This window comes from Coenobita brevimanus, chromosome 93, assembly GCF_032717465.1.
Source record: "Coenobita brevimanus isolate Jiangsu-jjx chromosome 93, ASM3271746v2, whole genome shotgun sequence".
Lineage (NCBI taxonomy): Eukaryota > Metazoa > Arthropoda > Malacostraca > Decapoda > Coenobitidae > Coenobita > Coenobita brevimanus.
Window position 1 is genome coordinate 40054595 of NC_137046.1, and position 23615 is coordinate 40078209.

Sequence of the window (23615 nt, forward strand, 5' to 3'; positions counted from 1 at the left end):
AAAACAGTGATATAATCATTGTAATTAAGATCACCAATGATATTAGAAATAGCATTAACAAAAAAGTCGGGCTAGGTACCCTTATGTTGATACGTAGCTTCCCGGCATTCATTCCCCACCCCCCACCGATAATGTTGTCAAAGTTTCGCCTTCTCGTATCAAGTGGCCTTCGGGAGAGACGTTAGGCCGTATGGTTAGACTAAAATTTATGGGTCTGGCAGTTTTAGAGGACGAAATGGAACGAAAATGTTTGAAAAACACACAAAAAAAGTACTCTTTCATCCATGTGTTCTTGTGAGTTAGCATTCCGTTTCACATTCTTCATTCGATATCGCTTTTCCCAACACATTTCGGACTGACTGAGCAGTTTAGCCATATGCTTAGTCTGTCTGAAAAATGTAGGGAAGAGCGATATCAAATGAAGAATGTGAAACGGAACACTAACTCATGAGAACACAAGGATGAATGTAATTTTTTCTGGTCAGCACACATTTTTGTTCTGTTTCGTCCCTAAAGTCGTCAAACCAATGAATTTTCATCTAACCATATGGCTTAAGGTCTCTCCTGAAGGCCACATGATACAAGAGATGGCGAAACTTTGACAACAACATTGGGGTTGAGGGGAGGGAGGAAAATACCATGGAGCTACGTATCAATTAAAGGGTACCCAGCCCAACTTCTGTTTTTGTTAATGCTATTTTTAATACCACTGATTTTTTAAATAACAATAGTTACGTCTCATTGCTTTACCTGATGGTGGGTGCAAGTAAGGGTTAATTTACATGGAGTTAGGTTGTAAAAAGGGGTAAAAGTGAGTTATGAAAAGTCGCCAGAACACATTGTACCATTATACACATAAACATATTGTCTGAGTGACGCGGATTTGGGTACCACGGTCCTTGTCCAGTCCCTACTGCCCGCGGTACTCGAGGATTGAGTGTATATATATATATATATATATATATATATATATATATATATACACACACAGTAATCCCTCCAATATTCGATGTAACAGAGCCAAAGGCATGTCCGGATAGTGGTCCTGTCCGGATATTGGAGCCCAGCCTCCTGGACTTGTACTTATGGATCCTAACTCAGAAAAACACCTATACTACTCCCTCTGGACATGCATTGCACCTATTTAAGACCCAAATCAAACCAATATGGGACATAAAAGACTGAAATAAATGCAAAAGAACCATAAAATGAGGTTTTAGAGGTGAGTTTATACAATCTTAAACATTCTGGGTACTGTACCCTCGCGTCCAACACGGTAATATTGTCATGCATGGGTCACGTGTTGGACCAAAAACGTGTTGGACTAACAACAGAACTTATGGGGAAAAATGAATTATGTCAGCAACCCTAGGAAAAGTCACCCTAAATACCTACCATATACCTATACATATATTGGTACTATTGTAATTATAATAAATGGTACTGTGCTATGAATGATAACTAACCTTTTAGGATAGTGTTGGTGGGCTTACTGGGAATGGAAGGTGGTATCCAAGGCTGTAGGTAGTCCTACTGGGTCCCCGGAGGATGGCTGCTGGCGTCACTAGTGGGTAATGGCTGTTGCTCCTCCTCAACCTCCCTCATAAATCCTTCGAAATCACACTCAGAATCACTATCTTCGTACACAGCCATGGAAGGTCCTGCTTCTGCCTGTCCTAGCACTCTGTAATCCTCGGCAAAGAGCATGCTTCTCACACTGTTGCCAGAGCCCTGTCTTGTGACTGTGGAAAGTGATCGCTGTCGCTGACTCGGTAGAGAATAAGGAGAAGCAACTTTGTTTATAAACTAGTACACATGCCAATGAGAAGGGTTTCAAAATGATTGATAATTATTCTAAAATATTAATATGTATTCAGTGTCAGGCTAAATGTTCAATGCTGTAGTACGATACATTCTCTGTCGAGTCGCCTGGGTTTTGGTCACACTGTTTTGCCTGTCATATCCTCGGAGGGCAGGAATCCATCCAGATGAATTCCAAATGCCCGTGGTATCGTCGGCAATTTTACCACGTTACCGTTCCGATTTACCATCGTATCCTCGGCAAACCTGGTATGAAGTGCCGTGTGATAGCCTTCGGCTGCCAGGATCTTGTCTTGGTTTTTTATTATAGCCCTCACGTTGGCTTCATTCATGTCGTAGGCCTTGGCAATGTCAACTTTCCTCTCCCCTTTCTTCTTCCTCTCGATGCTTTCTAACTTGGTGGCCTGAGGGAGGTGCCGACGCTTCTTGGGGTTCTCAGAAGGCTTCCTAGGTATCGTGAGCAGGGTAAAATGCAGTAACAAGGGCAGAAAATGCAGCAAGAAAAAAGCACCTTCCAATGCAATTATGCGATTGAGTGGCGCTGTGGCGGGAGAAATTTAAACAAAACATCACGTGACACCAGAAGCGTTTTTAATTGGGCGGCATCATGATCACGTCACGATAGCGGGCGGGGAAGGCTACTTGATAAGAAGTTTTCATTGGCTATCATCATCATGGGAATGTCCAGTATGACCGTGTTGGACCAGGGGTGATCGTGCTAGAGTTGAACTCTGCGGATTTCGCCCACTTCTCGGAGCTCTGTGCGTGTTATGCTAACACACTCGTGTTGCAGTAATTAAATCGTATTAAATAATACTAATTATTTGCTCTCCGTGCTGGACCTGAATCGTGCTGGACTAACGCGTGTTGGACGCGAGGGTACTGTACTTACGGCAAGTCCCTGGCTCCTGGACTGGTAGTTATGGACCCTAACCTAGCCTAACTCAGAAAAACACCTCCCTACTGCACATGCATAGCACCTAAGACACTATTCACACCAATAAGGAACATAAAAGAGTGAAACGAGGTGTTAGAGGTAAGTATGGAAAATACATTACAATATGAAACATTCTGGGTACTTACAGCAAGTCCCTGGCCATCTCGATGAATAACCCGCCTCCTCTCAGACTCTGACAGTAAGAAGGAGTTCCTGAAGCACTTGCAGTACACTGTTCATGAAGTCTTGCACTGAACTTAGTCATTCGCACTCAGAATTCCATTCTCTTAACACTGCCCACTCCTGTCTTACTGGCGCTCCATTGTACCTTAATGAAATAAGTGTTGCACTCTGCACTTAAAGTCTTTCCACTCATAACACCATTTTCTAAACATAACACACTCTAGTTAATTTATGTTACGCTGAAAGTCAATTAAATCTTTGTCTTTTCATTCAGAACTCAAATTCCTTAAACCTATGCACTGTTTCTATTTAACTGCACAACACTGTAAATTCCCGTGTGGTCTAGTGGAGAAGTTCTAGGCGTCTAATCACTGTCAGAGTCTGACAGTAGCTCATGCAGGTGACCTAGGGGTGCGTCGCTGCGTCGTGGTGATGGCGTACCCACTGCAGACGACTCTGAAGAGAGGCGCAAACTCACGTCGAGTGGCTCGGAGCATGAGGGCCTGTCTTGGGGAGGCAATGGAGTGGAGCCAGGGCTGGGCACAGCATGGGTCACAGGCCTGAAAAAGCTGTCAATGGTTGAATGACGCAAGGAACGACAATTTTGACGATTAATGATGAGCTGCATGAAAGCACGCACTTCCTCCACAAGTCCCAAGGGCCCCATCTCCCTGTCGCAGTCTGGGTGCTCAAGGTAGTCCAGAACGAACTCTAGGTGTTCCCGGAGTGCGCTCAGCTTGGGGATGGTTGGAGTAGTGTCACACTGAGAGGAGTCCGCATCATCGTCGCCGTCCTCATCGGAATCTTCAAGCTGGGTACTAACACCTGCAACTGAAGATGTGATCTCGATATCAGACAATGTCTGATACCCAGGATTGCCCTCGTCGTCATCCAACCACTCACGCACTTCGTCCACATCAACATCGTCCCCATGCACACGTAGACGTGCATGGAAGGCATCCACGTCAAAACCTAGAAAATCGTGCTCCACATCCGTTCCGAAAAGCAGACGAGACCAATCATTTCCTAGAGTCTTGACAGGGATTTCCTTCCATGCATTGGCCCAGTTGTAGATGGCAGACTTGATGTTGTAGCAGCGAAGGTTTTCCAAAGTCAACTGGCCTCGCGTGTCCCGTCCCTCCCTGCACTCGTCCTCGTCAACAACCATCACCTCGTCCAGGAACTTCCGTCAGTACAGCCTCTTCGTTGCCACGATCACTCCTTGGTCCATTGGTTGGATGCGAGCAGTAGTATTACGTGGCAGAAACATACACCTAATGCGCCCATTCTCAGCCACCAACTCCTTGTTGCACGGGTGGGCAGGTGCACTGTCAAGGAGAAGGAGGGCCTTTACCTGGTCGCGTGGGATTCCCAGTTTCTCTGTCTGATAATGGATGACCTCCTTGATGAAATGACGGTGGAACCAGTCTTTGAAGATCTGGGCAGTGAACAATGCCTTCAAGGAATGGTACCAGACAACAGAAAGGACATCCATCATCCCACGAAGACACCGTGGCTGCTTTGCACGGCCAACAATAACAGGCTTGAGCCGGTGCATGCCGTTAGCATTGGCACAACACAAAGCAGATATCCGTTGCTTGCAGAGCTCGCAGCCAGGTACACACTTCTCCGTCTCCTCAGCTAGAGTGTTCGTAGGCAAAGAGCGATAGAATAAGCCATTTTCGTCAGCATTGTAGACTTGACCGAAAGTGAGGCCCTCCCTGTCGATCAAGCGCTTCACCTTGTGCCGAAACTCGTCTACTCCATTCTCATTGGCATCCAAAGCTTTGCCATGAGACTTACGGTTGGTAAGGCCATGTTGTAACTTGAACGCGAAGAGCCAACCTTCGGATGCCTTGAAGTCTAGAGCGTCGTGAAGCCTTCAGCTCCGTGCCATGCACCATCACACCAGAAGAACATTGCTGTCGATACTAAATCAACATGGAGCGGTCGAATTCTGCATACTTGGGAGTATACATCACCTTCCTCTCCACGTTGTGTTTGCTTTTCGACGAGAAGTCAGCCGTGTACTGCATGAGTTTGTCGCGGGATCTCTTGATATCAAACAAAGTAGAGCGGGCCAGGTTGAATTCACGAAGGATGTGTGAGGAAGACCATTCCACATCCACCTTGTCCAATATCTCCCTCTTCTTCTCCAGAGTCAAAACCACTCTCTTCCTCTTCTCAGGCGGCGGGGCCATCATCACACACACACACACGAAGGAGAAGCACGTGAGCAGCAGGAGAGCCTGCAGCAGGTAAGGCACCACCACAAAAGCGGGCACGTGGGTGGCCATGACGACAAGCGTGCACACACAACGAGAGACGGGTGGCAAGTGGGGAGGATGCAGGGGCGCTCTAGCGGACGTCAGCAGAACAACGCACCAAAACACAGCTGGCCCGCGCCGTGTGCGCCAACTTCAAATTATAGGTGGGAAAAATTCAGATTTTTTTCGAATTTTTTGCAGTTTTGGCCCATTTTAGGAATACTGAATCCTGGGACGAAAATGTCTGGTCATTGGGGATGTCCGGAAATTGGGCATCCGGATATTACAGGGATTACTGTATATATATGTATACTGTATATATATATACATATATATATATATATATATATATATATATATATATATATATATACAGTAATCGCTCTCATATCAGGACGCCCAATAACCGAACATCCCCACAAACCGAACCTTCTCGTCCTGGGATCACACATTCCCAAAATGGTCCGAAAAGCCAAAAAAAATTTCTAAAAAATCGATTTTGGGCCGTCCGTAATTTGAACTTGCCACGCGCGCCGCGTGAGAGCATTGTTTTGGTTCGTCATTCCTCCGACGTCCGATAGAGCGCCGCTGCATCCTCCCCACTTCCCGCCTGTCTCTCACCGCGACAAGACCTACGCTCTTCGCCATGGCTTGGGAAAAGTTAATGTGCAACACTTAAATTTAATGGAACATTATTTGGACTAAAGTGAACACTGTGAAAAGAACGGACTTCTGTGTGTTAGTGACTAAGTTCAGTGCAAGACTTCAGGAAGAGTGTAGTGCAAGTGCTTCAGGAAATCGTTCTTACTGTCAGAGTCCGAGAGGAGCGGTTATTCATCGAGGTGGCCAGGGACTTGCTGTAAGTAGCCAAAATGTTTCATGTTGTACTATTTTCCATACTATATTTACCAGAATGTTTCATATTGTATTTTTTCCCATACTATACTTACCAGAAAGTGTCATACTGTACTTCTTTCCATACTAAACTTACCTCATGCATGTGCAGTAGGAATGTGTTTTTCAGAGTTCGGTTAGGTTCGGTTAGGTTAGGTTCGGTTAGGTTAGGTTCGGTTAGAGTCCATAAGTACCAGAATGTTTATTAATGTATGAACATACTTCTAAACCCACATTTTATGTGTCTATTGCATTTATTTCAGTCATTTATGTGCCTTATTGGTGTGATTTGGGTGTCAAATAGGTGCTATGCATGTCCGGAGGGAGTTGTATAGGTGTTTCTCTGTGTTAGGGTCCGTAAGTACAAGTCCATAAGCTGGGGCCCAATATCCGGACAAAACCAATATCCGAACCTACCGATGGCTCTATTGATCCGGATATTGGAGTGATTACTGTATATATATAGTATATATATATATATATATATATATATATATATATATATATACATACAGGTAACTCGCACGGAACACGTGGGTTTCGTTCCTACCGTGCCGTGTTAGGTGCGAAATCGCGTATATTTAAACTACTCCGTATTTTGCTCCCTAGACCCCCCTAATGTGTTGCTTTGCTGTTATCTGTCACTGGTAATCACTAGAAAGCACTTTAAGTGGTTAGAAGGTTTATTTAATGTTATAACTCACAAATACAGTACAGGTAACTCGCACGGAACATGTGGGTTTCGTTCCTACCGTGCCGTGTTAGGTGCGAAATCGCGTATATTTAAACTACTCCGTATTTTGCTCCCTAGACCCCCCAAATGTGTTGTTTTGCTGTTATCTGTCACTAGAAAGCACTTTAAGTGGTTAGAAGGTTTATTTAATGTTATAACTCACAAATACAGTACTCCTGAGCAAAACTTCAACACACAAATACTGTACGTAAACACAAGGAAACATTCCGACGCCGATCATAGGTAATCATATAAATCAGGATAACTGGTACCAGTGCTTTAACTTACAAGTACATACCAGAACAGTACATATTTAACTTAGAAATGCAGTACTGTGATATCGAATGATTTCAGTACATAATCTGTTAGGAATGGCTGGAAAAAAAAAAAAAATGTTATGAATACATTTTCACCTTTTTGATATATGTTTATGGTAGTTTCGAGTTATTTTTTACGTTATCGTTGTGCCCATGCTTGGAAAAGGGAGCGAAAGAGTTGAATTTTCAGTCCTAAATGAGAAAACTGCACGTCCTTCAGGGCTAGACTCTGCCACGGGAGAATAGTGTGGAGGGTCAGTCCAATTAGCAATAAGGAAGTTGTGTCACAACTTCCAGCTCCCACACCACGAGAATGGCTAAAAATAGAATCGTAATGCAGTTTCAGAACTAACAATAAGTCTAATTATTACGAATACAGATACAAAGCAAATATATACGTTTACAGACAGGGAAAACGTATTTCTTCCGTCATAACATGTTCATCTTTCTCTATCATTTTACGTTCATCTTTATCATTTTACCTTGTTATTTTTGCAATATATATTGCTGTCTCGTAAACAGGGTGGTTGTTTGTGTTTTGCAAGGGACGAAAAAGGTTGTATTTTCTGTCTGGGTCGAGATAATAGGTGTAACTATGTGTGGTTAGGCATGGCCACGAGCGAAAAAATCGTATATCCACTCATCACGATAGCCGGTGGTGAACTGAGTTGACAGATGATACATGAGACGGTGAAGTCAAGGTCATGTCCCAGATTTTCGTTCACTTCCCGAAAGTTTTCACAGTGTTTTACAAGTTGCAAACCATTACAGCAAACCTGAGCAAATAGGTAAAGATACCAAGACAAAAATGTATTTTTCTCTTATTATAAGTCTTTAACGAACAAACAAAAAAAAGGCAATATTCCGACGCCGATCATGGGTAATCATATAAATCAGGTTAACTGGTTACAAGGCTTTATTTAATGCTTTAATTGCTTACAAGTACATACCAGAACAGTAAATATTTAACTTACAAATACAGTACTGTAGAAAAGCAGTACAGTAAGAGTTTAACGAACAAACAAAAAAGGCAATATTCCGACGCCGATCATGGGTAATCATATAATTTGGGTTAACTGGTTACAAGGCTTTATTTAATGATTTAACTTTATTTAAGTGCTTACAAGCACAGTACATACGAGAACAGTAAATATTTAACTTACAAATACTGAACAGCACTGTGGAAAAAACGAACAAATAAAAAAGGCAATATTCTGACACCTATCAGGTAAACTGGTTATAAGATTTTATTTCTTGCTTTAACGTTATTTAATAGTACTTTAAGTTGCACAAAAACTTACCAGAACAGTACAGTACTGTAAATATTTAACTTACAAATACTGTGCTACTGTACTCGGGAATGTCTCACTCAGTGAATAATTTCCCGCCTAGATCGTCACGTAATCAAAACAAACCGCGCGCTGCAGTGACGTTCGAGGATTTGATCTTTCAAAGGCCTCTCCTGCGTTAATTTGTAGTTTTCATAATGTTTTTTTAATCTTACGTTGTCTTATATGTATCCCAGCCCTTACCGTGTATAATTGCGAGCGCGTTCCGTGAGATCGTGTTCCGTGCGAGTTACCTGTACTCCAGAGCAAAACTTCAACACACAAATACTGTACGTAAACACAAGGAAACATTCCGACGCCGATCATAGGTAATCATATAAATCAGGTTAACTGGTACCAGTGCTTTAACTTACAAGTACATACCAGAACAGTACATATTTAACTTAGAAGTGCAGTACTGTGATATCGAATGATTTCAGTACATAATCTGTTAGGAATGGCGGAAAAAAAAAAAAATGTTATGAATACATTTTCACCTTTTTGATACATATTTATGGTAGTTTCGAGTTATTGTTTACGTTATCGTTGTGCCCATGCTTGGAAAAGGGAGCGAAAGAGTTGAATTTTCAGTCCTAAATGAGAAAACTGCACGTCCTCCAAGGCTAGACTCTGCCACGGGAGAATAGTGTGGAGGGTCAGTCCGATTAGCAATAAGGAAGTTGTGTCACAACTTCCAGCTCCCACACCACGAGAATGGCTAAAAATAGAATCGTAATGCAGTTTCAGAACTAACAATAAGTCTAATTATTACGAATACAGATACAAAGCAGAAATAAATACGTTTACAGACGGGGAAAACGTACTTCTTCCGTCATAACATGTTCATCTTTCTCTATCATTTTACGTTCATCTTTATCATTTTACCTTGTTATTTTCGCAATATATATTGCTGTCTCGTAAACAGGGTGGTTGTTTGTGTTTTGCAAGGGAGGAAAAAGATTGTATTTTCTGTCTGGGTCGAGATAATGGGTGTACCTATGTGTGGTTAGGCATGGCCACGAGCAAAAAAAATCGTACATCCACTCATCACGATAGCAGGTGGTGAACTGACAGATGATACATGAGAGGGTGAAGTCAAGGTCAGTCTCATGTCCCAGATTTTCGTTCACTTCCCGAAAGTTTATTCACAGTTTTCTACAAGTTGCATTGCATCAAATGATCCAAACCATTACAGCAAACCTGAGCAAATAGGTAAAGATACCAAGACATAAATGTATTTTTCTTTTATTATAAGTCTTTAACGAACAAACAAAAAAGGCAATATTCCGACGCCGATCATGGGTAATCATATAAATCAGGTTAACTGGTTACAAGGCTTTATTTAATGCTTTAATTGCTTACAAGTACATACCAGAACAGTAAATATTTAACTTACAAATACAGTACTGTAGAAAAGCAGTACAGTAAGAGTTTAACGAACAAACAAAAAAGGCAATATTCCGACGCCGATCATGGGTAATCATATAATTAGGGTTAACTGGTTACAAGGCTTTATTTAATGATTTAACTTTATTTAAGTGCTTACAAGTACAGTACATACGAGATCAGTAAATATTTAACTTACAAATACTGTACAGTATTGTGGAAAAAACGAACAACAGTACTGTAAATATTTAACTTACAAATACTGTGCTACTGTACTCGGGAATGTCTCACTCACTGAATAATTTCCCGCCTACATCGTCACGTAATCAAAACAAACAGCGCGCTGCGGTGACGTTCGAGGATTTGATCTTTCAAAGGCCTCTCCTGCATTAATTTGTAGTTTTCATAATGGTTTTTTAATCTTGCATTGTCTTATATGTATCCAAGCCCTTACCGTGTATAATTGCGAGCGCGTTCCGTGAGATCGTGTTCCGTGCGAGTTACCTGTATATATATATACAGTAATCCCTCCAATATCCGACGTAATAGAGCCATAGGCAGGTCCGGATAGTGGTCCTGTCCGGATATTGGGCCCCAGCTTATGGACTTGTACTTATAGACCCTAACTCACAAAAACACCTATACAACTCCCTCTGGACATGCATTGCACCTATTTAAGACCCAAATCACATCAATAAGGGACATAAAAGACTGAAATAAATGCAAAAGAACCATAAAATGAGGTTTTAGAGGTGAGTTTATACAATATTAAACATTCTGGGTACTTACAAGTCCCTTGCTCCTGGACTGGTTTGAACCGCCAGTTTGCAGTCCACAGTTAATCCTCTGCACTCTAAATTCTAATTTCTTAACACTGCACAACACTGTAAATTCCTGTGTGTTCTAGTGGCGAGGTATTGCAGTTTATTCACTGTTAATTCACAAAAAACAAGCACCTGTGGCTTGCACTGCTATGAGCTTCTGCTCTCGATTGGAGTTAGACTGTGACTGTTGATGTTGGTGGGGTAACAGAGTTGCCAGATCGCAACGGCCACATTACCAATCTCCTCAACTTTCATTACCAAATTTAACTTTTCATTACCAAATTCGTAAAGCTAGCATTTATTCTTCACTAATTATATATACAAGTGGAAATACATGTAATCACTCTCCTTATAATTAACACCATGTTGATTATTTCCCCATCCTGTGTATCCTCATACATGTGAAAAATCCATTTGGTAATGCATTATTCTGATTCATTACCAAACGAATTTTTCATTACCAAATTGGCACACTTGGTAATGAAAAATACCAAATGGCAACCCTGACAGGGGAGATGGGAGGGGGGAGGGGGAGGAAGGAAGGGGTGAAGGGACCATGGTGTAACAGCTGTACGGCACCAGGCGGGAATTTCAAATTACAGGAGGGAAAAAAGTCAGATTTTTTTTTGAATTTTTTGCGGTTTTTGGCCCATTTGGGGAATATTGGATCACAGGAGGATTATGTCCGGTTAGTGAGGATGTTCGGATATTGGGCGTTTGGATATTAGAGGGATTACTTATATATATATATATATATATATATATATATACACTACATTCCTCCTCCTGTCTTTCTTTCCTTCACCTTTCCTTTTCATTCTGCCTATGGGTGACTCTGCACCGAGTGACAAGTCAATTAGTTTCCTGTACACCAGGAAACCATATACTACACTGGGTGGTAACCATATAGCTAAATTATGGTGCCTGGTGGCTTAGTGGGAAAACAAGGAGCTCCAATTGGATTGAGCCTGTGCAGGTTTATATCTGAGGGGTGGCTGGGGTTTATTGCTCACGTAACACCACTCAGGGATGAGGGAGGCTGGTCATTCTCATCCAAAATGTCAGGACCAACTTGCCTAGCCCGGAGATCCCATGCTCCTCATGGGGCAACACAGGATTGGATGATGATGATGAAAAACAAGATGCACCTGAATGTTTACTCGGAAGATTTAGGAAATATTTCGAGGACAGCCACAACTGAGTTTACGTACTGACAGCGCTGCCACTTGGTGTCTGCTGGTGAATATGCAAGTACGGATTTTTACCATGAACAAATACTTGTACTGTAACAGTTACTGACCTCTATTTTTGGTGACTAAATATTTTCTTTGCATGAATCACGCTGATATTTTACATGCAATCAAGTGACTCAAGGAAAAACCAAACTCTGTTTACAAACTAATAGCACTGCCACTTGGTGTCTGCTGGTGAATACGACTGTGAGTCCTAAATGCATGCATGGATTTTTACAATGAACAAGAGCATGTAACTTTTATTGGCCTTTAATTTTTGTGATATAATATTCTCTTTGCATGAATTATGCTGATACTTTACATGCAATCAAATGATTTGAGGACAAACCCAGCTGGGTCTGGCTCAACCAGAAGATGAAGGGTGGTCAAGGAATTTCTGGTGTACATATACTGTTTCAGATTTTCAGTTCTATATCTGATGGAGCTAGAATTCCGAGGGCTTGAATGATGAGTGAATGGATGCGTTGCCCTCTGAACTGGGCAAACTTAGGTTGTCTGGACGTTGCTACTCCTCAACCTCCCCTAGGGTGGGAAAGGAGGTCTGGATGATGATGATGATGATGATGATGATATAGTACATTGATGAATAGTACTGAATAAAGATACTGAGATGTGAATATGTTACAAACCCATCTGATTCACGCTCAGTAAAAAAGTAGATGAATGGACAGCAGTAACTGGTAGTGTTTATACTTAAAAGTGCAGTACAGATTTTCACTATTTTAGTTCATTTATTCAGTAATAATCAAATTATTGACTGATGAATAGCAGTGAATGGAGATATTGAAGTCGAGTGTGCATTTGTGTGACTGTGACTATATCAAGCTAAGATTTTTGTGGGTGTTGGTTAGGAGTCAAAAGCTTTTCTTCCTAAGACTTGCTCTTCTAATATTGGGGTACACCTTACAGAGTGCAGTGTCTATATGCAGAGAAATTAGGTAATACTGTATTATGCAATACTAAAAAATAACTGTTACTTACTGGAGGCAAGGGTCCTTGTGGATCACTATCAGTTTCCTGGTTTTGGTTAGGATACAAGAATCGTTGTGAACTTAGTTGAGCAATACGTTGCCGTTCATCTTGCCATTCCTCAAATTGTCTGAAAAAAAGCAATACTAAACATCACCATCATCCTAATCAATTTCCCATGTTTACACAGGAAAAAGGTATTAAGAACAAGAATCTTTTTACTACTTCAAGGACATGAATTAGAGGAGAAAAGTCCCTCCATCCCCTCCCCTCAAATTCCTTTCCCCCTCCTGTGTTTAATGGGAAGCAATGATTGTCACTCTCATCTTAAATGTCAGGACCAACTTGCCTAACCCTGGGCTGCTACGCTCCTCATGGGGCAACACAGGATTGGATGATGGGTGGATGGATGGTGGTGTGAGTGCAGTGGGAGTGAGAATATAAGGTACTAGTCACTATGGGAACATTCAAATTAGTAAGTTTGAGGAATCATGAGTGATTTGTACAGATACACCTGTGCTTAGTTAGTATGTGATGGAAAGCTTGGAAATAATTAACATTATTGATTCACCTCCATCATATTCTACCAGCTGACAGTACAAACAAAAATAATTCACAGTTTTAAACAGTACTGCATGGCCTTATTAATTCATTCATTCATTCATTGCCAGATGCCATGTATCCCAAACGGGGTGGCCAAGGGCTTAGAGTTAATTGTTTTACAGGGAGCCCTGCATAATTAACATGTAGATTAGATTCAAAGAAATCAGAAGATAATTTAGCCAAACACCCATCTCATGTAAATCACATTCTCAAACAGCAACACACAGTAGTAACCTATGTATTGCTAAAAGCAGACAAACAGAACAGATTCTAATTAAACATGATGCAGCAGAGATGGATGCAACAACTTAATACAGTACTGTTTAGTCAAACTTACCCACCATCAAAGTAATATCTATATTTTTATATGCAGGACTGCTTACTAAACAAAATACTGATGTACCTGTGTGGCCATGACCTTTTTGTTCTTACTTCTTACTTCACAATTAACCCTACATACCAGCACTCTCAAGTATACGCCGCAGGGTAAAAGGTATAAGTGATGGCAAGTACCAGGAGGTGCTCAGCTGCAGTGTTCATCTCAGTAACCTAAGCTTCTGAGCCTGTGGCAGGTTGTTCACTCTAATAAGTGATACAAGCCCACTGCATCATCCAAATGGCCACTGCCTCCTCCCCTGGGTATTGCCCTACAAACTCATTTCACCTACCAACCCACAAAAAATGGATGGACACCTAAGCAAGTGATGCCAGCTCCCTGCACAAGGATTTGAACAATGGCATTTTCAGGAAAACAGCTTCATAGCTAGTGATGCTAACTACTTGGCCAATATGGAGTAAAAGTACTCATTGGCACTGGTTATGTACTCAACATTCATTAAATGTAAATTTTTGACAACACCCCATGAATGTATTTATTGGTAACCCCGATGTATTGTGTCCTGGTGCATCACTTACTTACTACATTGGTTGCAAGAAATATCCCTGACATAAAACATGGTGTATGTAACAGAAACCTTAAGGCTAATTCTTTTTTTCTGTGGGTGGAGGGAAGGACATACCCTAGATCTCCTGACCACATGAGTATCAGAGGCACAAATATAATAATTTCAAACCTGAATTAGCTGAAGAGTAATAGAGAAAAATCAGGCTTTGTTTTCTCTCCCTTTTTAATAATGGTACTTGCATCATTACACAAGCAGGTCCCTGAAATCTGATGGCTGATAATGCAAAACTGGCAAAAATGAAGAATGCTGTGTAAATGCTCAAGAATTAGAAGGCATCAGGTATTGATGAGGTATATGATGAGATTATTAAATGACATGGAGAGAGTGGAATGAAATGTGTGCCGGACATATAGGAGGCTTGGATGGATTAAATTTTACCAGCAGATTGGAAGAGGGATATGATTGTGTCTGCATACGGAAATAAAGACTGAGGCAACTGTACAAATGCACAATATACCCAAACCCAACAAAGACCCCACGTTACCTTCCTCACACTGCCCCATCACACTCCTCTGCACACCTGCCAAAGTCACTGAACGACTGGTATTACAACCAGTTACACCTCACATCCTCCTAGCCCCATCACAACATGGTTTTAGACCGCTACACTTCACAAACACTCTTCTTACAGACCTTACACAGAGGGTTTTTGATGGCATCAATTCAGCTAGGCCACCACACAGAACACTCCTAGTCACACTAGGCATTAGCAAAGCTTTTGATGCCATGCCCAACCACAACCTCACAAACAAAATATTCAACACAAACACGCACAACTACACAAAAAGATGGATGGTAAACTATTTAACAGGCAGATGTGCACATGTAACATTTGCTGGTCAGTCACCGAACATCAGAAACTTCACAAACGGCATTTCCCAAGGATCTGTTTTGTCCCCTACTCTCTTTAACTTACACATGCATGACATACCCACACTCCACACACCACAAATACACATAGCTTTCTATGCAGATGACATAACACTTACATCTACGCATCAAAACGCGAACACACTTGCACACATCCTCCAACCTTACCTCAACACACTACATGAATGGCTCACCACAAACAGGCTCAAAATGGCCAAATCTACAGTAACCCTTCTCACAAACTAGACAGCAGAACACAGTCACATTCCACACCTCACCATAAACAACACTCCCCCATCACACACACAAACACCCAAAATCCTTAGTGTAACATACAAAACATCAATGTCATTTAAAAAACACATCACAAACTTTAAAGACAAATTAACACCAAGACTCAGTGCCTTAAGGTCACTTGTCCATAAAACATCTGGACATAATGAAGAAACCACCACCACAATATACAAACAATGTACACATTCAGTGATGAATTATGGAAGCCATGCTTGGGCTTCTAACCTCACTAAAACACACTACAACACTCTACAGACCCTACAGAACAAAGCCCTAAAAATAATCACAGGCTGTATAGCTACTACACCCACAGACCACCTACACCAAGAAACCAAAGTCCTCAAAGTCCAGGATCATTTAGACATGAAAGGAACACAAATTCTTGCCACAGCCTTCACAAATCTACACCATCCACAACACTACATGGCAGCACATCCACACACACCAAGGAACATCAAAACAACAACCAGCACATGATATCATACACAAATACTCTCATCTCTCCCCTCCCCTGCCCACCTCAAACCAGCTTCCAGAAGCATATCCATATTCAAATCACTCGCCACTCCATTCAGTCACTTAAAGGCAACACACAGCTGCATGCACGGCCTCCTGATATCTACCCTTCTGAATCCTATCTCTCTCATAAGGACAAGGTCCACCTAGCCAGGCTAAGATGTGGGCATCATCCAGCCCTCTTGAAGTTATCAGAAGAGACTTGATGACTCCATCGCTGATACTTGTCCAGGATGAGGCACAGCACCCCATACTATGCACATTAAGGAAGACCACACTGCACACAATCACCTGTGCCAACAACACAACATACACTCCTTGTGAGCTCTGTGGGAAAGCCTGGTCTCGGACGTGGCCTTCCTTAGGGACTCAGGGCTATTTGGCCAGACTGCCTAGGGAACAACTACTACTACTACATTATTGTTGTGTAGGTCTGCTGAGTACTGCAAGAAAGGTAGGCCAATACAGAAAAAGTGTAATCATACAACAGGCAAGAAATACACCAGAATCCCTAGGGAGTCGTGAACAGCATGGCTTTTGAAGTGGTAGGGGATCTTTTTGTTTTGCGTTGTTTTGTTTGTGAAGGCTCCAACATGCTTGTGTGCGTTGGCCTTGGCCACTTAATGGCAGCTCTCCATGCTGCTCGATCTATGACAGCCTCCCTGTTCTGTCCCTTAATCCTGAGGTCACACTTAATGAAGTCCCACGTCTTTTTCAGTCTAACCCTCGCAACCCCACCCCCAATATTAACACTTCTCACTTCCTGCACCCAGTTATCATCCCCCATCCTCTCCACATGCCCAAACCACCTCAATCTATCTCTCCTTATCACAACACCAATACACTCTGGTCCAGGTCCCATCCTCCCTCTCAACTCTTCCATCGTAAAAGCCCCCACAGGCCTTGCATGCAAGGAAGCACTGCACATCCACCTAACCGATCAAATATCTGCAGCAAGACAGAGTGTGAAGGAAGCAAGTGAAAAGTAAGGTAAGGTATTTATGGTATAAACAGGACTGAAAAAAGCTTACGACACAGTGAAGAAGGAGGCATTATGAATGGATTTATGCATGTATGGTGTGGAGGGAAGGCTGCACAGTGCTGTAAAGAGTTTCTATGGGAGTGAAGAAAGTGCAAGAGAAGATGAACATTTACATTAGTAGTTCAATTTGCAAACTGCAGTAAGACAAACACGTGTAATGTTCCCATGGCTATTCAATATATTGTAGACCGAGATGGAGAAGCAAGAGAGGTTAATATTCAAGTTGTGGAGAGAAGAGTGAGGAGGGATATTAATGGTGATGAATGGTATAACTAAAATCTGATAAATGCATACAATACTGTGTTGCTAATCATGAACAGAGCTTTGTAAACTGGAGCAGAGTTTTATGATGTTCTATTGGCATCATGCTTTCAAAGTAAATTTAGTTAAGAGAAAAGTGATAGTTGGTGAGATAGGTGATTTTCAGTGCAATTTACTGGTGAAAAAGGGAGACCTGAACTGGTGACGGACATTGATAGACTGACTAATTGTTGTAGTAGTAGCAGTTGTTCCCCAGACAGTCTGGCTGAACAGCCCCAAGTCCTTTAGGAAGGCCATGGCCGAGACTGGGCTTTCTCACAGAGCTCTCAAAGAGTGTGTGTTGTGTTGTTGGCGTTGGTGATTGTGTGCAATGCAGTCTTCCATAATGTGCTTAATATTAGTAGTATGGGGTGCTGTGTTGCATCCTGGACAGGCATCAACGACGGATTCATCCAACCTCTTCTGGTAGCTTAAGACGGCTGGATGGTGCCCACATCTTAGCCTGGCCAGGTGGACCCTGTCTGTACGAGGGAGATAGGATTCAGAAGGGTGGATGTCAGGAGGCTGTGCATGCAGCTGAGTGTTATCTTTAAGTAACTGAATGGAGCGGCGAGTGATCTGAGTGTGGATATGCTTCTGGATGCTGGTCTGAGGTGGGTGAGGGGGAAGAGATGACAGTAATTGTGTATGGTATCGTGTGCTGGGTGTTGTTTTGATGTTCCTTGGTGTAGGTGGATGTGCTGCCATGTAATATAGTGGATGTTGTGGGTTTGTGGAGGCCGCAGCAAGAAACTGGGTGCCTCCCATGTCTAAGTGATCCTTGACTTTGAGGACTTTGGTTTCTTGATGTAGGTGGTCTGTGGGTGCAGTAGCTGTGCAGCCTGCGATTATTTTTAGGGCCTTGTTCTGTATGGTCTGTAGAGTGTTGTAGTGTGTTTTGGTGAGGTTAGAAGCCCCGGCAGGGCTTGCATAATTCATCAATGAACGTATGTATTGTTTGTATACTGTGAGGAGGGATATTAACCCCTAAAACGCGGCTGTGTACGGGCGATCCCCCCGCTGTGGCGGGGTTGTAGCGGGGTCTGAGTACCTGTGGAAAAATATTTGCAAAAAATCATAGATTAACCCTAGAGCATTAAAATTTTTATGGCATATAGTACTTACATTCAGCTTTCTCCTAAGCCACATGTTGAGCCTTCGTTGACTACTAAAGGACTTGTGAAGACTTGCAAAGTTGGGTAACAAAGTCTTCACTCTCACACCTCCAGAAACCCGGTTTTCTTTCTACCACAGCCTCAATCTGTCACAGTACACTTTATACAACAACGTACAGGTTGTTTGGAATCCGTATTTGTAAATAAGAACTGAAAATAAGGCTAAAATGGACGGAGCGCACAGCCGACATGCAGCGCGGTGGCGATCTTCCCGTCAATATTGTCACATTTGCCTTTTCTCGGCAAAAAACACGTATACTACTTTTTTTTTCATCATAGGACTTCGCAAACGTTTGCCTGTCACTATTACGGCCATAAAAATCAATGTCACTGCCAGTATTGTGGATTGGGACTGAGGAAGACCACCGCGGCGCGAGTTTATTCAGCCTTACGGCAGGCACTTTATTCTCGCTCCTGTCGGCCACTCGCACTTCATTTCTATCGCTCACTTTCACTGTATCTGTTCTTTTTTTTGCCTTATTCATCAGTGTCACTGTCCAGTGTTATAAAAATAATATTTTCTACACAACAAACTGTCACTGTCAGAACACAGAATAGGAAAATATGCTTTCATCTTTTTACACTGGAGTGACTGTCACTCGCAATACTTATATTATTACTATGTACAATTATTTACACCAAAAAACACTGTCACCGTCAGTGCTTTTACAAGTACATACACTAATTTACACTCATCAGGCTGTCACTGTCAGCACGTAAAAGAAAACTAAACAATATTATCACTGTCACTCTCAGTATTTTTTCAAAGATTCTTACCCTTATTTTCAAAATCTACTTAGGCTGTGTTAGTCAAAGAAACACGGGTAAGCACAGAGGGGAACTTTGCACTCTTTGCACTGCAAGGAGGTGCGCCTAAAGGTTTTCCTGCCTGGTAGTGTGGCTGCACACATGACACCTCCTCAGTGCTTTCCCCCTCTTTGCAGTGGCTGGCAGTGGCTCCAGGCGGTGTCGCTGAAGGTAGTTCTGACACTGTAGGCGGTCTGGAGGTGTGTGAGGGTGGCGTTTGGGACCTGTAGAAAGAACCTGGCCGTAACGCTGAAGCAGCTGGTAGACACAAGTCTTGGAAAATCGTCTGAGAGAGTAGTTGGCTGGCTTCCTGTTCTTGATTTTATACAGGATGAAGGCGTTCAACATGCACATATCAATCAAGTGCAAGAACACCTTCCTGTACCAACGACGATTTTTCCTCAGGCAGTCAATCTCTCCAATCATCATATCAGACTTGTCCACCAGCCGCATATTGACGTTATAGTCAATGACAGCATCAGGCTTCATCACAGGCTCGCCAGTCCTTCTGTCGACCTTCCCTGTTGCCAGCATTTCACCCTTGTGTACTGTGGTGAGCGTGTTCACGACTCTCTTATCATGCCACCTGATCGCAAGCATCTTGTCAGATTTCTTCAGGTGCACGTCTCCCCGCTTTGACTTTTCAGCCTCGGGGAAGGCAGGGTAATGTGCCCTTTTACTTCTGACAGTGCCACAGGAGCCAACGCCGTGTTCAGAAAGGTACTTGGCGAGTTTAGGAGCGGTATAGTAATTGTCCGTATACAGGACATGATTCTCGCCAAAGTACTTTTCCAAAAGCACTTTCACCACAGAACCAGAGAATCCAAGGGGGTCAGTCTTATCCAAATCGACATTGCTGGCGGTGTAAATGACGAAGTCAAGGATGAACCCCGTCTTGCAGTCGCACAGCACGAAAAACTTGATTCCAAAGCGGTGGCGTTTGCTTGGAATGTACTGGACGAACCGAAGACGGCCCCTGAACAATACCAAAGACTCGTCAATCACGACTTTCTTGAACGGGCGCAAGAACCTCGTAAACTTATCTTTGATCATGTTCAGGATTCCCCTCACTTTCCATAATGGGTCAGTTTGGGAAGGCTCATCATTGTTCGCGAAGTGAAGATAAGTCATCAGCTGCCTAAAACGATCGCGGCTCATGTATTTATTGAATATGGGTGTTGGGCACAGCTCGTCGGAAGTCCAGTATTCTTCTGACTTGTGTTTCCAGTTGTGCGACATTAGCAACATCAATCCAATAAATACAAAAAGCTAGCGGATCGTAAGAGGCACTCATGCTGCCATCCGCGACGTGGATGGCGTGGCCGCCTCACCTTCTCCTTCGCGAACTGGCGCACATTGCCCCTCGTACCTGTTTGTCTCGGTACAGATGTGCTCCATAACCTCGTCGTCAAGGAAGGCCAACAGGTAGTCAAGGCATTCACCATCGTCGTCCACAGGGAAGTCAGCCTGAAGTCCACACTCACTGTCGTCAAAGGGCAGATCCTCAGGCACAAAATCTGATCCCTCTGACCACACAAAGGCATCTAGCGTTCCCTGCCTAGGCTGGGAGGTGCTTGGGGCGGTGGGGGGTGAGGCAGGTCGTGTGGGAGTGGGTGAGGCAGGCTGGGCAACAGTAGGTAAGGCAGAGGCTATCCCAGGCCGTGTTGGTGTTGTGGTGGTGGTGGTGGTGGTGGTGGGAGGGACATTATCACTTGGGTCAAGGTCACCCGCGGTGGCGTGACTCCTGAGTTGCCTAGTGCGAGTTAGCCTTATACTAGGGGACTTAACTCTACCAACACGAACACTAGGCCTACGATAACCTCTCAAACGTAAAGATGCTCTTTTACTTCCCTTTCTTGGTGGTGAAGGAGACTCCGACGACTCAGGAGACAGGACAGCAGACGAGGAGGACGAGAGAACAGGGCTGGGAGTACGTGGCGGGCTTGCGGTGGCGTGACGTGGCGTAGGGGACAATGGCGGTGAGCTGGGGTCTCCGCTCCTCTTCCTTTTTTCCCCCTTCCCATATTCGAGGCCCCTTCTCACCGGAGCCTTCCCTGTTGAGGTGCTGGGCACTGACACAGTCTCCTCCGGCACAGAAACAATCACTTCTGGGCCGGAATCAGCACTAGATTGTGTCTCTGACTCAGCCAGGCTCGACCACACACCGATGTCACTGCCATAGTCCATTGAGGCTTTCAAAAGTTCTGAGGCTATTGCAGAGTCACTTAGCCCCTTTGTAGTTCCTGGTAAGGTTTTGAAGGGGGTTAAGGTCACAAAACCCTTTTTCGGAGGGCTAGAAGGCACAGACTCGGAAGAGCTCGAGTTAGACATGGTGTCACCGTGGCAGATTTGCGTGGACTGACGCTATTCTGGGGCAAACCGCGCGAAAAAATGACAGTGTGACAACTGGGGAAACAAGCGTTTCCCAATAGCAAAAAGTGCTTGCGAGATGACGGCGCAGATTGACACGTATCAGCCGTCCACGCGTTGCCATATCGCACGACGAGGGAGGGCCGCGCATCGGTGCGTCGGTGGGTAAAAAAAATGATACTTGGCAACAACCGAGGTCAGTAGTACAAAGGTCAAGTGTGCTAAACGTAGCTCACGGGTGGCGGGACTGATAGACAATACCAGCTGGAGCATGCTTGCCCGCGGTTATTCAAAATTAACTCAAATCGCAAACGCGACGACCCGCCGTTCTGCCCTTTGGGCCGACCGTCGCAAATGCGACGATCCGCGTTTTAGGGGTTAATGGTGATGAATGGTATAACTAAAATCTGATAAATGCATACAATACTGTGTTGGTAGGAGGAGGCCGTAGCACAGGCCGAACAGGGTAGTACTCCCGAGGGGAATGGGAATGCTGGTGATAGGGAGAGCTGGAGCTCCTGTTTCACTAGCTATCTAACCATCCCCCTTTGCTGACCTTTTCAGTGTGACAATAACATGGAGAGTAGACCAGCATACTCTCCCAAACATTTCCTCTAACTATCTATGCACTACACCACATGCACTTTACATTTCACACAACGTATCCCACTATGTTACAGGGGTTGGCGCCAGCAAGGGCATGCGGCCAGAAAACTTTGCCCCCGCTACCTAGTGGCGGACTTCTGGGGGGAGGTGTGGCGGGGGTTCCGCCAGCATAGATTGTGGGTCCAGGGCGAGATGGGGCTCAGGCCTGTGCTAGAGGGTACAGGGCACTGCGGTTCCCAGGCTGCCGCTTCCGCCCAATAAAGAGGGGCCCGAACCTGGGAGTAGCACCCCAGGAGGCTGCCCTATCAGTGGGTGTATAATGGCGGGATAGTTGCAGTGCCAAGATGCGCTTGGAGGGTGTCCCTGCAGCTGTCCTGGCAGGGTGCCCTGAGGCCACTACCACAGCCACTGGTAAGCTGGTGGGCTAGGGGTCCCAGATCCATTGCCTGGACCTGGGACTGTGCAGTGAGTGGGACCTGTGCTGTGTCTGTCCCCCTTTATTAATACTGAAGATGACAAAGCAAAATAAGTTTCAAAGCAAGCCTGAGGACAGTAAATCACCCATGGGGATGAGGGTGGGTTCATGGAATGTGGGAAGTTTGTGGGGAAGAGCAGAGGAAGTCGTTGAGGCATTCAGTAGGAGGTGGGTGGATGTGGTGTGTTTGCAGGAAGTCCGGTACAGGGGTGGATCAGCCAGAAAGATTGTTGGGAAGGACTGTTGCTATAAGTTGTTTTGGCAGGGGAGGACAGACGGATATGGACGTGTTGGTGTGATGGTTGCAGAGAAATGGGTGGAATATGTTATGAATGTTTTGAGAGTAAGCAATAGGATATTGGTAATGAAAATTCTGTTGGGAAGAAAGATAGCTGCGATTATATCGGCATATGCTCCACAGGCAGGAATGGATGAATCAGAGAAAGATAGATTTTGGGATAATTTAATACGTGTAGTGGGTGGTATGTGGGATGATGAGATAGTGATTTTGGGAGGGGACTTAAATGTCATGTAGGTGAACCAGCACAAGGTTATGAAGGAGTGCATGGGGGATGTGTGTATGGTCTAAGGAATGCAGAAGGGGAAAGGATACTTTGAGTTTGGGGAGGCAACGGACATGATTGTGTGCAACACATATTTTAGGAAAAGAGACAGTAGGT

At 43.7% G+C, this 23615-nt stretch overlaps 1 protein-coding gene across 1 annotated transcript in view; it reads right to left on the reverse strand.

Annotated features, from left to right (window-relative positions):
* Su(dx) (WW domain containing E3 ubiquitin protein ligase suppressor of deltex) overlaps positions 1-23615 on the reverse strand; it is a 279179-nt gene that overhangs the window by 166351 nt on the left and 89213 nt on the right. The window contains exon 9 of the mRNA XM_080282428.1: positions 12925-13042. Within this exon, the coding sequence (XP_080138554.1) occupies positions 12925-13042 (118 nt within the window). The remainder of the gene's footprint in view (positions 1-12924; positions 13043-23615) is intronic.